We start from the raw sequence: 16,221 nt of genomic DNA, 5'->3' as shown, positions 1-16,221 counted from the left end.
CATCAGGGGTGCGGTGCTGCCAGGGCTCGCTGGAGTGTAGCACCAGCACTTCACCGGGTTACTCCAGCTTCTCATTGGGGCCGACTATTTTGCCCATTAAAACCGGGCTGGTCTGAGCTAGGGGTGGGGCGGTGGACTGAATTGGGGTGGGGCTGGGGTGTTGGAGCTGACTGGGGAGGGAGGGAGGGTTGACTGGACCCTCCCATCTGCTGACCTGAATAGAGGGGCACAATTTACAAATCAATTCAGTGTTTAAATAAAACAAATATTTTACTCACTGATCTACCCTCTCGGGCGGGCGGGTCCTCCTCCTCCCCTTCCCCCTGGTTCTACTCCCCTCCGGTTCTCCTCCTCCCCATCACCTTCTCTCCCTCTCCCCTATGCCCTCCTCCACTCCCCTATGTCCTCCTCCACTCCCCTATTCTCTCCCCCTTTCTCCCCCCACTGCTCCACGACTGTTCCGCTCAGTCCGGTAATGAATCAGGATTGACGACTCTGGGTTTGGCTGTTGACTCAACCTCCGAATCTCTGATCCGCCAGGAATTGTCCTTAATTTCTTTTCCGTTGGGCAAGAGGTCGATCTTTGTATTTCCTGGAAAGCAGCGATTCTACAACCGAAAATGAAATGGAAAGGATATTTGGCAGAACCCACGCGGGGTGGGACCGGCACCAGAATACACCCTCCCCGTGGGCAGCTCCGCTTGCTTTGGGGTCAAGGTTGCTGATCACTCCTCGGCCCAGCGGAGTTGGCCGCCCGAGGCGTTCAGTCGGACTTGTGAGGCTCAGAGTCTGTCATTCGTTCTGACCGTGCAGGACGGTTTCCTAGTGAGACCACTCGTCCCATCACCTTCAATCCCCCCTCACCTGTAGACCAACACCACATCTCCCAGTAAGTGAAACAGTTTCATGTACCGACCATCGGTTGGGTGCAAGCATCGAAATAGCTGAGTGTGTGTGTTTTGTGAGCAAGTGTGTGTGTGTGCATGCGGTTGTGCATGGGTGTACATGTGTGTGAGAGATTGTGTGTGTGATAGAGAGAGAGATTATTGTTCAGTTTTTCACCCATCTCTCTCGCTTCCTCTCTCTGTCCCTCCATCTTTCCCATTCTCTTTCTCTCGATCTCCCATTACATGGTCTCATGTCCCCTCCTACTCTCTCCTCCCTCTTCCCATCCCGCTCCCTCCCTCTCTCCTCCTTTCTCCGTCTCTCACTCCCTCCCTTCCTCTCTCCGCTCTCCCTTAACCTCTCTCGAAAAATGACTCTCTCTCTACCCTCACACCCTTTTTCACCATCTCCCTCTCCCCCTCCTTTTCTCCACCACTCTCCTTTCCTCTCTCTCCCCCTTTACTCTCTCTGCTGCCTTTTACCCTCTATCTCTCCCTCCCTCTCTCTTCCCCCTTTCCCCATTCACCCATCTCCTCTCCCCTCTAACCACCTCCCTCTTCTTATCTCTTGCCAGAGACCCAGACTGGTGATTTCCCGGAAACTCCTCTCCACTCCCAAGCTCCGGCTCACCCCTTCTACTCAACTCATTTAGTTGGAGTTCTTTGTGCCGGGTTGAGGCTGTGTGAGAGTATGTGTTGGTGTGAGTGTATCTTTGTGTCTGGATGAGTGTGTATGTGAGTATGTGTTTGTGTGCGTGTCTGGTATGTGTGAGAGAGCATGTGTGTATCTGTGTGTGTGTGTGTGTCTGTGTATGTGTATGTATCTGTATCTGTGTGTGCATTTGAGTGCATCCATCCATCTTAATTCTCTCTGTCCTGTCCCTCCCCCTCTCTCCTTCCCCCTCTCTCTTTCTCTATTTCTATTCCCCCTCCCCTCCCACTTTCCCCCTCATTGCTACTCTCCCTCTCTCTCACCTATCTCACCTTACTGTTTATATTCCAATTCCACATCTTCACTTTCAGGACACTGGTGTTCCCTGGTCTCCACTCTCGGGGCAACAATGAATGACATCCTGCACCTGTCTGCGCTGGGCCGCCCTTTCCAGTTGGGAATGCTGTACGACTGTCGGTCGGACTCTTTGATCCCAGGTAGGGGAATGTCATGTGGTGGATGTGTGGCGTAAAGTGCAGGTTCCCAAACTCAATCCAAGGAGGGCAACCTAAGGGAGGGTTCTCCATCCTGGTGCTCAGCCTGGGAAGAAGCTGAGGACCTGACCAGCAGTTGCACTGATGCCAGTTCCTCAAAGGGAATGGCCCAACAGACCTCTAAGATCTGGGTGCTATAACGATGCCAGTGGCGTGGTTTTGAATCTGGCACTGTCTGTAAGGAGTTTGTACATTCTCCCCATGTGGGTTTCCTCTGGTCAGTGGATTAATTGACACCACAACCGAGGTGCTTCGTCTACATTGGAGAGGCTGAATGCAGACCCAGAGATTGCTTGGTTGAGCATCTTCGCTCTCTCCACTGCAATAGCATGGATCTCCCAAAGGCCACCCATTTCAGTTCCCCATTCTATTGCCCCAGCAAATGTCACAAGACATCACAAGATGTAGGAGCAGAAGTCGGGGTGCAAAAAGCATAAGTTAATTTGTTGATTATTGCTCAGGAGTTGAAACTTATGGAGATAAAAGTGTCGATGAGAAAAACTGAGGTCCAAAGAATAATAGGTGAACAATAGGTGAAAGAAGCTGCAAAACAAAGAGGAGAAGGAGAAAAACAGGGAAGAAGAAGAGATGAAGCTGAAACGCAGAAACAGTTTGAGAGAGAACAAAAGAAAGGAGAGCTAGAATTGGAAGCACGTAGAGCTGAGGAAGCAGCAAAACAAAGGGAGATTGAAAGGATGAGAGTTGAAGGAATTTAATCTCTCAGTCTTTGTGAGAGTTTTATGTCTAGATGAGAGGTGAAGTTAGTTCTCCATTCAATGAGGCTGACATCGATAAATATTTTCAGCACTTTGAGAAAGTTGCTGAGAGTCTGAAATGGCCAAGAAACCGTTGGTCCCTCGGGTTACAGAATGTAATTAACGGGAAGGCTCAGCAGGCGGACTCGGCCCTTACAGTTCAACAAGCCACTGAAGATGAGACTGTAAAGCAAGCTGTGCTTAAAGCTTGTGAATTGGTTCCAGAAGTTTATCAACAAAAAATCAGGAATGTAAACAAATTGTGGATCAGTCTTCTTTGGATTATGTCTGTGATAAGTTGTGTGCTTTGATCGATGGTGCACATCAAAAGAAATAAATGGTGACTATAAGAGACTAAAAGAGTTGAGGAAATTAAAAGGTGTGTTCCTAATGACATAAAAGCATATTTAGATGAAAGGGAGTGACAACTTGGCAAGAGGCTGCTAAATTAGCAGATGAGTATGCGTTATCTCACAAGGTTAGATTTGTACCCAATAAAACATTCCAAAAGGGTAATAAATGGGGAAGTGGTGCTAGAGGTAAAGAAGAAGGAGGGCAAGAGAAGGAAAAACCTTTGCGTAATAACAAACTGTACTGTGTTAAAGAGAAAGAAAGGAAGTAGGACCAGATGCTTGTATTCAAAGAGATGAAAAATACGGAAGTAAAAGAATGTCAGGTCCTGCTGGTAAAATCAGGAAGGAATTCAAACCTTCCATGTTAAAAGGATTAAAGGAAGCGTCACCAGTGTCAGTAAAAATCTTTTGGAATATTGGGGCCGCCGAGTCACTCATGTAAGACAATGTTTTGGACTTTGGTGATAAGACTTTCATGGGTTAAATGAATTTGATTCAAGGTTTGGGGCGTGATTCGGAGTCGATATCTTTGCACAAGATAATGTTGAAATCAGAATTAGTTAATGGACTTGATAGGATAGGAATCAGATCAAGTTTAGCAGTGGATGGGATTTTGTTGTTATCAGACAAGTTGTTCCTGCAGTGCGGTTATCAGATACGCCAGTCATTGATGAGACAGAGACAGATTTGGATACAGACACAGCATGTGCAGTACCGTGGGCAATGGTGAAAAAGCTTGCCCGTGAAAACAGTGATGTACAAAATGATTTTAAAGGGCCAGAGTTCTGTGCCAGTGAACAGCAGAAATTAGGTTGTAGTGATCTGCCAATAGATTGGTCGTTATCTCGAAAGGAGCTTCTAGAGAGGCAGAAAAGAGATCCTGAGCTTACTGAAGTGAGGGATAAAGCTCTCTTGGCCGACAAAATGGCCAGTTGGATATTATTTCAAGGAAGGCGTGTTGATGAGGAAGTGGAGATCACCTGATATCCCTGCCAATGAAGATGGAGCAGTTGTTCACCAGGTTGTAATTCCTAAAGCCTATAGCAATGAGATTTTAACCTTGGCCCACAGTACACCTTTAGGTGGTAATTTGGGGGTAAACAAAACTATGAAACAATATGAAACAATTTTATTGGCCTCGCTTAAGAAAAGATGTTGGGACATTTTGTCGGACCTGTCACACTGGTCAGGTTGCTGGGAAACCTAATCAAGGTCCCTCAGTGGCTCCTTTAATCTAATCTACTCTTTAAAACCTATTCCTGCTTCTGGAGAACCTTTTTCTAAAGTTATTGTGGATGGTGTTGGCCCTCTGCCCAAGATGAAAGCTGGAAATGAATATATGTTAACTCTTTTCTTTCTTTGGCTTGGCTTCGCGGACGAAGATTTATGGAGGGGGTAAAAAGTCCACGTCAGCTGCAGGCTCGTTTGTGGCTGACCAGTCCGATGCGGGACAGGCAGACACGATTGCAGCGGTTGCAAGGGAAAATTGGTTGGTTGGGGTTGGGTGTTGGGTTTTTCCTCCTTTGCCTTTTGTCAGTGAGGTGGGCTCTGCGGTCTTCTTCAAAGGAGGCTGCTGCCCGCCAAACTGTGAGGCGCCAAGATGCACGGTTTGAGGCGTTATCAGCCCACTGGCGGTGGTCAATGTGGCAGGCACCAAGAGATTTCTTTAGGCAGTCCTTGTACCTTTTCTTTGGTGCACCTCTGTCACGGTGGCCAGTGGAGAGCTCGCCATATAATACGATCTTGGGAAGGCGATGGTCCTCCATTCTGGAGACGTGACCCATCCAGCGCAGCTGGATCTTCAGCAGCGTGGACTCGATGCTGTCGACCTCTGCCATCTCGAGTACCTCGACGTTAGGGGTGTGAGCGCTCCAATGGATGTTGAGGATGGAGCGGAGACAACGCTGGTGGAAGCGTTCTAGGAGCCGTAGGTGGTGCCGGTAGAGGACCCATGATTCGGAGCCGAACAGGAGTGTGGGTATGACAAACCTGGCCAGGAATCCTGGGCAAGCATGGCGTCGGCAAGTGCAACGACAATGGGCGCCTCCTGTTGGAGCTCTGCGCAGAACAGCGGCTTGTCATTACAAACACCCTTTTTCAGCAGAGGGACAGCCTTAAGACCACCTGGATGCATCCCCGATCCAAACACTGGCACCTCCTGGACTACATCCTGGTGCGAGAAAGTGACAAACAAGATGTGCTCCACACCAGGGTCATGCCTAGCGCGGAATGCCACACTGACCACCGGCTGGTTCGCTGCAAGCTCAACCTTCACTTCAAGCCAAAGCCCAGGAACAATAAAGCCCCCAGAAAGAGGTTCAATGTTGGAAAACTGCAGTCATATGTTAACTACCATACAAAAAAAAGCTGTGACACTTAAACATATTGAAGGTAAAATGGTGTCAAGTGCTCTGGTGAAACCCAATAATGCTTGCAACTCCCCTGACCTTTATGATATCAGCCTCCAGGCTGTGGGCTTTCCGCGGACCCAAAGCCCTCACAGTCAGATGTGCTGCAAACTTGCCTGCGATCCATGAGCTGATTGGCCTTCGTTTTAAAGTACCATTGTCTTGGTGAATTTCTATTGCTGCTGGTGTAGGTTGTAACAGTATGTTTTCCTGGTGGCTCTGGTTTCCTCCCACCCTTCAAAATGGACCGGGGGTGTAGGTTAATTGGGTGTAATTGGGTGGACGGCTCGGACTCGTGAACTGAAATGGCCTGTAACCGTGCTGTATGTCTACATTTAAACTTTAAGTTTTAAAAAATTCAATTTCATTCATAACTCAACATAGACCTGATGATCAGTGCCAAGTGTTGTTCATGCCACAGATATGGATCCAGCTTTACACTGGAACCAGACGGGTGAGCAATTGGAGGGTCTGCCAGCTAAGTGGTGATGAGGAAAGTTCTGACATTGAAAGGAACCTGTCCCAAAGCAGAGAAATCATGAGTCCAGTGGGGCTTGTGTTTCTACTTTCAGTCCAAAACACAGCCTGAGTTGAAAATGAATCTGCAGAGAAGATATTCACTTGGATTATGCAATTTACCTCAATATTTCTTCCTATCTTATTCTACAGGCATCACCTTGTGGGACTTACAAACCCTACAGAGCAACCTCAATAGTCAAGATCAGCCCAGCACGGAGATGCACATCATTGCATCTGACTCCATGGAGGAGAAAGCCAATGCGCTCAGCGTGTCGGGATCATTGAAAGCGAGTTTCCTGGGTGGGTTAATGGAGGTGAAAGGATCCGCAAAATATCTCAGTGACACAAAGGGCTCAGTACAACAGGCCCGAGTTACCCTTCAGTACAAAGGGACAATCAGGTTTGACCAACTGACCATGAGTCACTTGGGGAGGCAGAATATCACCTACCCGAGTGTGTTTGATGAGGGGTCGGCAACTCATGTGGTTACAGCCGTGTTGTACGGGGCGCATGCATTCTTTGTGGTTGATCAAATTACTTCTTCAACGGAGAACCTACGGGATATTCAGGGTAATATGGAGGCAATGGTTAAATGTCTCCCAATGATTGCGATTCAGGGAGAGGCCTCCCTAAAAATGACAGATGAACAAAAGTCCAAGGCCAAAAAATTTAGTTGTACCTTTTATGGGGATTTCTCACTGAAGAACAATCCCACCACATTCCAAGAGGTCATCAATATATACACAAGCCTCCCGAGTTTACTGGGGTCAGGTGGAGAGCATTCAGTGCTCATAACAGTCCTCTCAATAAACTGGACTCAAAAGCTGTCCATTTGGTGAGGGAGATGTGTGGGATTGGTCAATTGCTGCCAGGACGTTCTGGAACAACTCAGCGAGGCAGTGATGAGGTACAACGATCTGATGAAAGACAACGTCACCAGTCAGTTTCCTCAGATCGGGGACAGGATACTGCAGTGCCGGGAGATGTGTCTGGAATACAAACTGGTTTTCCAGAAGACTTTAGCCAGAGTTTTGCCGTCCATTCGGGGAGGTGGGCGTGAAGAAAGGTCACTGGCGGATATTCTGAAGAACAAGGAACAGTCACCGTTCAGACAGCAGTCCCTGACCACATGGCTGGATGACAAGGAACGGGAGATGAGGACAGTGGGGTATTATCTCCAGACCCTGAAAGATATACCTGTAATGCAACAAGTGAGTTGGATAAGGAGCTGTTAGATCCAGGTTTAGACTACATGGTGTACTTCACATTTACAACCTTGCAACAGGAGGATTTCTATCTGTCAGAGGCAGCTAATTACCTCCAATCTCACACAGCTCAGACAATGCAGGCACCAAAGCCGGCTGAAGGAACCCATGCAACAGGACCCAGCGAGCAGTGGTTTTACTCACCATCTGTAACCCAGAAGATGAGGGAGCAGATTCGACTGTTCCTGGACTTTGCAACAGCCAACAGAGAAGGTGGGAAACTGAAATTCCTTGTTGCTTCTGTGCAGGGTGAGAGCAACACGGGAGCTTCCATTTACCTGTACGAGGGAAGTTGTGTGAGGAGCCGATACTTTGAACCCCCGTCACAACCCGAGAGACCTAAGGCTGTTGGAATAACCCACGACTCCATGACACTGCAGTTGCAGCCTCCCAGATATGGTGCTGGCGAGATTGTGGGTTACAAGGTGGAGTACCGCAGTAGGCAGCAGGAGGAATGGACATCTCTCTTTACGCCTGAGCTATCCCAGACCTTTACAGTATCTGGGTTACAGCCACATCAGGAGTATCAATTCCAATACAAAGCAGTTACTAAGGTTGGGGTCAGTAAGGCGAGTTGTAGCAACAGTGTTGTCACACGTCCTACAAGCCCACCTGGTAAACCTATCTTCCAGGATTGTACATCCATTGTTATACTTTCCTGGGTCATCCCAAGTCAGATTGGAGCTGATGTTAAAATAATTCTGTACAAGATTGTATGGAGAAAGGAAACAACAGCTTCATCCCACATGGAGGGTGGATTGTGTGAGGAGGTATGGACAACCGGCAGGCAATGTCAGTATATTTTAAAGGAACAGAAGCCGAATGTCACATACAGAGTCCAAGTGTCTGCTCACTGTGGAGAAGCAGGATCCAGTGAAGCAAGTGAAGAGGTTTTAATAAAAATAAATTATGATCCAAACAGACTAGTGGTGAAACTTCTCACCAAATCTCAACTGGATTCAAAGGCCAATCCTTCCATTTTTCTACTCAGACCACAAAGGTCCATGATGTTAGATCAGTCCAAACAGTTGGTGAAATGCTCCTTTGGAAATCCATCCAAAACAAAGAGTATGAAGTCAATTATGGTTCTGGGAGCTACAGGGTCAGGAAAGACAACTCTCATCAATGGGATGGTCAACTACATCTTGGGCGTGGAATGGGGAGACAACTTTAGATACAAATTAATAGAGGAAGTGACTGAAAAATCGCAAGCTGAAAGTCAGACATCCTCAATCACTGCCTAAGAACTCCACCATCAAGTAGGATTTAACATCAGGAGGAGTCACGTGATGGAGTAATGGCCAGTAGAATATCAGCCCCCTCCAGAAAAGAAGGAAAAAAGTAAAGAAAAAGCAAAGCCACAGACACACAAACCACAACAAATAAAAAATAAAAGTGTGGAGGAAATGGCACCAAAGAAAGAAAAGCCAAAAACAACAGGAAGAAAAGAAGAAGGAAAGATGCCGGAAGAGAAAGGTGAAGGCCTTACCTGGATGAAGAAGCAGGGACCCGCCGTGGAAAGAGGAGTCCACTCCCTGAGGTCAGTGGAAAGCCTGAAGGGTCGCGACCCACCAAACATAGGATGACAAGGATGGCTCATGGAGCCAAACAGCGATGCGCACGACAAAGACAACACTGACGGGAGGGGGGACCAACTGAGAAAGACCCGACAGCAGGGCTCCCAGCAAGAAGATACAGAAAATAAAGGGAACGGGAGGGAGGAGAATGAAAAAAGGAAATCAGAGACACAGCAGGTGACCAGCCAGAGGAAGAGGATCAACATCAAGACACCATTAAAAAAAATACCCAGCAAACTGAGACCAACAGCCCAACAAGAAAGTCAGAAAAGACACAGATACAAGGAAGAGAGGTAGAGGACACAGGTCCTGGAGTGAACACAGGAGAAGAGGAGGGAGAACATCAAGCTCTGCACAGAGAAATAGAAGATAAAGGGAATGGACTGTACATAGATAGAACATTTTTTGAAGAATATATGGAAGCAGTAAAAGAATGGCAGACACGAGAATTTAATGAAATAAAAAGAAGAATAAAATGTACAGAAGAAAAAGTGAGTAGATTAGAGCTGGTCATGACAGAAATAGGGAAAAGAGTAGACAAGGTGGAAGAACGAGAAAAAGCCGTACAAATGGAAGTGGACGACTTAAAAAGGAAATTGGAAGAATCTGATAAAAAAAGTTAAAGAAACACAGGAGTTGTTAGCTCAGAAGATGGATATAATGGAAAACTATAATAGGAGAAACAATATAAAGATAGTGGGTCTTAAGGAAGATGAAGAAGGCAAAGATATGGAAGAATTTATAAAAGAATGGATCCCCAGGGTCCTAGGAATGCCAGAAATACAGGAAGGAATGGAAATAGAAAGGGCACACAGAACATTAGCCCCAAAACCACAGCCACAACAAAAACCAAGATCCATTCTAGTAAAATTCCTGAAATATACGACAAGAGAAAATATATTGGATAAGGCAATGAAAAAGATTAGAGAAGACAAAAAGCCACTGGAATACAAAGGTCAAAAAAATTTTTATATCCAGTCATAAGTTTTGAGCTCCTGAAGAAGAGGAAGGAGTTTAATGCATCAAAATCGATCCTATGGAAGAAAGGCTATAAATTTATGATAAGATATCCAGTGGTGCTTAAAATAGTTATCCCGGGGCAGCAAAGCAGACTGTCCTCGGATCTGGAGAAAGCACGAGAATTTGCAGAACGTCTGCAAAACAGACAGAGAGATGAAGAGATGTAACAAGAACAAAGAACGACGACAAACTTCATATAAAGAAGAAAAATAATGTATAAGTAAGAACTAAGAAGGGGAAGAAAGGGAAGAAAGGAAGTAAGGGGGAATTAAGAAGGTGAGCTTTGTTATATGTGAAGATAAAAGTCTTTTCTGGAGGGGGCTGGGTGGGGGAGAATAACAATCACTGCGAAATCAGTTGATGCTTGCGAGCAGGTTCACAATCCAAATGGAGAGGGGAGATGTGGTTGCCCAGCAAGGGATAAGGGGAAACTCAGAGAGGAGGGGCATTTGGGGTTAAGGGAATTTTAGATGTGGAAATAGTGGAAATATTTTATGTTTTAGAAGTGTTGTCTTACAATGTGTTCAAAAAAAAAATCAGAAATGGATAAGAAGGGAAGGTGGTGATGAGGAAAGGGAAATGAGAGGTAAACAAAGTATGAAATGGACATGTTGAACTATATGACAATAAATATTAACAGAATACATAACCAAATCAAAGGGAAGAGGCTGTTAAATTTACTGAAGAAAGAAAAAATTGATACAGCATTCGTACAGCAAACACATCTAACTGAAGTGGAACACAAGAAATTAAGGAGAGACTGGGTAGGGCATGTGACGGCAGCATCGTATAATTCAAAAGCCAGAGGAGTAGCTATATTAATCAATAAAAACGTACCAATCAAAATAGAGGAGGAAATAATAGATCCAGCAGGGAGGTATATTCAGAATTTTGGAATTTGCTCAGTATATATGCACCTAATGAAGAGGATCAAAAGTTTATGCAAGGTATCTTTTTGAAGATTGCAGATAAGCAGGGGAATATACTGATAGGAGGGGACTTTAACCTTAATTTGGACTCAAAGATGGATAAAACTGGAAAAAAGACTAGCAGAAAGAACAAATTAACCAAATGTATGGTTAAATCAATGCAGGAAATGCAACTTTTGGATATATGGAGGAGACAGCACCCAAAGGAGAAGGAATACTCATATTATTCAGGTAGACATAAAACATACTCAAGGCCTGTTCCTGTTGTCAGCCCACATCCAAGGGAGAGTTAGGAAAATGGAATATAAAGCTAGATTGTTATCGGATCACTCACCCCTGTTATTGGCAATAGAGCTGGAGGACATCCCACCGAGAATGCATAGATGGAGATTAAACTCCATGCTACTTAAAAGACAGGATTTTAGAGAATTCATTGAGCGACAAATTAAAATGTACTTTGAAATAAATACGGAATCAATGAAAGACAAATTTATATTGTGGGATTCAATGAAATGTTCATTAGAGGGCAGATAATAGGTTATGTAACTAAGATGAAGAAGGACTACAATCAGGAAATAGAACAGCTGGCAAGGGAAATAGCAAGTACAGAAAAAGAATTAGCAATAAGGGAAGATACAACAAAAAAGAAGAGAACTGGCGGACAAAAAAATAAAATATGAAACACTACAAACATATAAGGTGGAGAAGAACATAATGAAGACAAAACAGAAGTATTATGAGCTAGGAGAAAAAATGCACAAAATACTATCTTGGCAGCTTAAAAAAGAACAAACTAAAAGAACGGTATTGGCATCAAGGAAAAGGGACAAACAAATTACATATAACCCAACAGAGATCAATGAAAACTTCAAGGAATTCTACGAGCAACTATATTGAACTGAGAACGAAGGGAAAGAAGACAAAATAGATGAGTTTCTAGCTAAAATTGAACTACTGAAATTGCAAGAAGAGGAGCAAAATAAATTAATAAAATCATTTGAAATAGAGGAAATACAGAATATATTTAAAAAACTACTGAACAATAAAACGCCAGGAGAGGATGGACTCCCAATAGAATTCTATAAAACATTTAAAGACTTATTAATTCCTCCTCTCCTGGAAGTAATGAACCAGATTGAAGAAACACAAAACATGCCAGATTCATGCAAAACAGCAATAATTACAGTAATACCAAAGACGGGGAAAGATCCACTAACACCAGCATCATATAGACCAATATCTCTACTTAACCCAGATTATAAGATAATAGCTAAACTATTAGCAAAGAGATTGGCCAACTGTGTACCAAAAATAGTAAAACTAGATCAAACTGGATTTATTAAGAAAAGATGAACAACGGACAATATCTGTAAGTTCATTAACTTAATCTATGCAGTACAAGGAAACAAGACACCAACAGTGGCAGTTGCCTTAGGTGCAGAGAAAGCCTTTGACAGAGTAGAATGGAATTATTTATTCAAAGTACAACAGAGGTTCAACCTACCAGAGAAATATATCAATTGGATTAAAGCATTATATAAGGGACCATTGGCGAAGGTGACAGTAAATGGATACATATCAAGCAAATTTAAATTAAGCATATCAACTGGGCAGGGATGTCCACTATCTCTCTCACTGTTCGTGTTAGCTATAGAGCCACTAGCAGAACTGATAAGAACAGAAAATAAAATAAGAGGGATAAAAATAAAAGAGAAGGAATATAAAATCAGTCTATTTGCAGATGACATCATAGTATACTTAACAGAACCAGAATTATCAATAAAAGAATTACATAAGAAATTGAAGGAATATGGAGAAATATCGGGGTACAAGATCAATGCAAATAAAAGTGAAGCGATGCCAATGAATAATATGGATTTCACAAAGTTTAAAAAAAGAATCACCATTTAAATGGAAAACACAAGCAATCCGATACCTAGGTATCAAATTAAATAATAATCTCAAGAGGGAAATGTTTGTGTGTATTTTGGTTAGTATGGTTCATAGAGTTAAAAATATTTTTTTTTAAAGTAGTATTTAACATCGACTACTCTCTGACCATCATTGACACGCCAGGGTTCGGAGACACCAGAGGGATAAACCAAGATCAGTTCATTACTGAACAGATCCGAGAGTTCTTCACCTCCCCAAAGGGTATCGATCAGATCGACGCCGTGTGTTTTGTGGCTCAAGCCTCACTACCCCGCCTGACTCCCACACAGAAGTATGTCTTCGATGCGATTCTTTCTATTTTCGGCAAAGATATCGCCCAGAACATTCTCATCCTGGTGACATTCACAGATGGGCAGAGTCCCCCCGTTCTGGAGGCCTTGAAGGTGGCTGACGTTCCCTGTCCCATAGACAAAAATAGTTCACCTCAGCACTTCAAGTTCAACAATTCTCCCATTTATGCCCAGCGTCCAGGCTCTGGAAACTCTGCCAACCAGGACAAATCGGATGACAGTGGGGGAGAGGATGACGATAACTTTGATGCAATGTTCTGTAAGATGGAAACAAGCAGCATGAAGAAATTCTTCAGTGCTCTGAACAAAATGGAATCGAGAAGTTTACGTCTTATGAAAGAGGTTCTGAGGGAACGTCAGCAGCTGGAGGCTGCAGTGGAGGGGTTGCAGATGAAAATCCGAGTCGGGTTGAGCAAATTAGAGGGACTCCGGAAAACTCAAGAGGCCCTGAAGCAACACCAGACAGAGCTGGATGCAAATAAAGACTTTGAGTATGAAATTGAAGTCACAGTTCCAGTGAAGGTCAACATCAGCAGGAGCGATTATTACATCACCAACTGTCAGAAATGTCATTTCACCTGCCACGATGTCTGCCGTATTGCGAATGATGCAGACAAACATCGATGTGTGGCCATGGACTATAATGGGTACTGTACAGTGTGTCCCCAAAAATGTATCTGGAATGTTCACTTCAACCAAAAGTACAAATTTTCCTATGAAACGAAGAAGGAGAAGAGGACGTACGATGAGCTGAAGAGAAAGTACGAGAAGGCTTGTGGTGAGAAGATGACACAGCAGAAGTTCCTGGAAACCCTTCGGGAGGAGTTCGATGAGGTTCAGGAAGCAGTGCTGCATTTCATCGATCAATTATCTCTGAGCATTCGAAGACTGGAGGAAATTGCTCTGAGATCAAACCCGTTATCGACACCGGCTTACATCGACATCTTGATTCAGTCTGAGAAAGACGAGACAAAGCCTGGCTTCATAGAGCGAATTGAAACACTGACAAGAGTCAATGGTCAGGCAGAGCTCATAGAAAATGTCTCCAAAAATCCAAATTGGGTTCCAGAGAAGCAAAACCACGATCATGCTGGGGGAAAGAAAGGAGCTGGTAAAAAAAAAAGCAAAGGGTTATCTTCAAAATTATGAATTGGTTCAAATAATAAGTTTGGACTCTGGGAAGCAAACTGCATCACTCAGTCAATAACAAGTTACTTGTTCCAATCCACATCCTCTCCTCCTCTTCTGTATGTGGGTCCTCTTTGGTACCTTCCTTCAACCAGTTGTTTTGAAATCCCCTCTCATGGGTGGAGTCACCACCACTGGTTCATGTAAATGTATCTGTGCTCCATTCCCATACTGGCACCTCTCGACAGCCCCGAAAATCTATTCTCTACTATTTCACAAATATAAACCATCCCCCGGAAACACAATCTGACTTGAGCATCTATTCCCTCCGTTAACTGTCTACCACCTTCCCCTCCTCCCCATCATCCGCTCGAACACCGTTTTCTCCATATTTCAATCCACACCCTCCCTCATCCATGGCTGGATGAGGAATCATGTTCTCCCCAGCTCTGTGCTTCTCCCTGGTCCTTGCCTGATCCTCTGGCCAGTGGGATTCATGGATGTATTTCCAGGACATCGAGTCACACCACGTCAAAACAAGTCCCTCGGCTCAAATTGCCCATGCTGACCAAACTGTCCCACACACACAACTTGCACTTGCCTGTATTTGGCCAATATATCTCTAAACCCACCCTAACCATCTATCTGTTCAACAGTCCCACACATACCTTCCCCACCTGCCTGCTGTAGTGATGTAATGTAATGTATTATGCTGACTGCTTGCTATTGGTTATGACTGTAGATTGGCTCCACCCTACTGGTATAACAGATGGTGTAACTTATCCCACTGGACAGTAGAGGTGGCTTCTTCTGTTAATAAAAGCCTATAGAATGATAAGTCTGGTCCATGCTTAAGGCATATCAATTTTATTAACAGAAGATACTTCTCTGAAACCTGGAAGACTCGAGATAGATCAAGATGCCACCCGAGCCGGAGAAAAGTTCCACCACTGGCTCCAGTGCTTTGAAGCATACATGCGAAAAAACAATGTCGTGTAAGACACTGAGAAAATGGACCATTTCGTGGCTCTCCTCGGAGACATCCCCTACTCCGTCGTCAGAGAGGTAGCTGGCGACCAGAACGCAGTGAACCTCCTTAGAGCCCTATTATGATAGGTCTCAGAACACCCTGCTCGCAAGACACCAGCTTCACATTCGGATGCAACAAGCAGGTGAGAGCGTAGATGTTTTCACGCTCGCCCTGAAGGGGCTATCCAGGGACTGTGCCTGCGCTGCCGTCACAGCTGAAGCCCAACATGAGTCCCTGATTTTAGATACATTCATAAGCGGTCTGGAATCTGGATACGTTAGACAGCGTCTACTGGAGACTCCGGACTAGACTTTTAATGTGGCTCTGCAACAAGCAAAGATGCTCCTAACTGCATTACAAGGGGCAAAAACATTCGAGCAAGGGAGAAGTGCCAAAGTGTCATCCCTCAGATCGACTTGTAGTGATCATTCACTATTGAGCTCTACGAAACCGCAACACAAAAAGTCGGTCTTCGAAATGTTATTTCTGCAGCTTGGCATTACATGCCCGCAACCGATACCTGCGCCAATTGTGGGATGAAGGGCCATTGGGCCAGAGCTTGCCGAGCTAGAGAGTCGATATCTGGAACTCGTGGCAAGCAGAAGCAGAAGAAGGAGAAGGGGAAGAAGCGCTCAAGCGTTGATACTAAACAAAGTCGTTGTCATAACGTCAAGATGCTGAGCTGGAGAGTCAATGACTCGTCTAGCCTGACTTCAGCTTTTTCGACTTCTTCTGAACCATCCAGCGGATCAACCAGTGACGAGGCGAGGCCCAACATGCCAATGCCACAGGAGATCCAATCCTGGCTTCCATGAAGGTAAACCAAGATAAATTCTACGACCTGCTGCCATCCACGATGAAAATAGAGGTAAATGGGCAGCCCATTAACCGTTTATTTGATTTG

At 44.7% G+C, this 16,221-nt stretch overlaps 1 protein-coding gene across 1 annotated transcript; it reads left to right on the top strand.

Moving 5' to 3' along the window:
• The first annotated feature begins 380 nt into the window (after positions 1-380).
• On the top strand, positions 381-15,626 carry LOC138753028 (uncharacterized). Its single transcript, XM_069915622.1, is given in 11 exon segments — positions 381-472; positions 574-775; positions 871-889; positions 1,460-1,573; positions 1,908-2,033; positions 6,276-6,960; positions 7,018-7,324; positions 7,411-8,661; positions 12,959-14,270; positions 15,165-15,282; positions 15,404-15,626. Coding segments are annotated over 11 exon segments (4,449 nt in total).
• Positions 15,627-16,221: the final 595 nt, after the last annotated feature.

This window comes from Narcine bancroftii, chromosome 2, assembly GCF_036971445.1.
Source record: "Narcine bancroftii isolate sNarBan1 chromosome 2, sNarBan1.hap1, whole genome shotgun sequence".
NCBI lineage: Eukaryota > Metazoa > Chordata > Chondrichthyes > Torpediniformes > Narcinidae > Narcine > Narcine bancroftii.
Note: the sequence above shows the minus strand (reverse complement) of the source record. Positions and strands in the feature narration are given on the sequence as shown.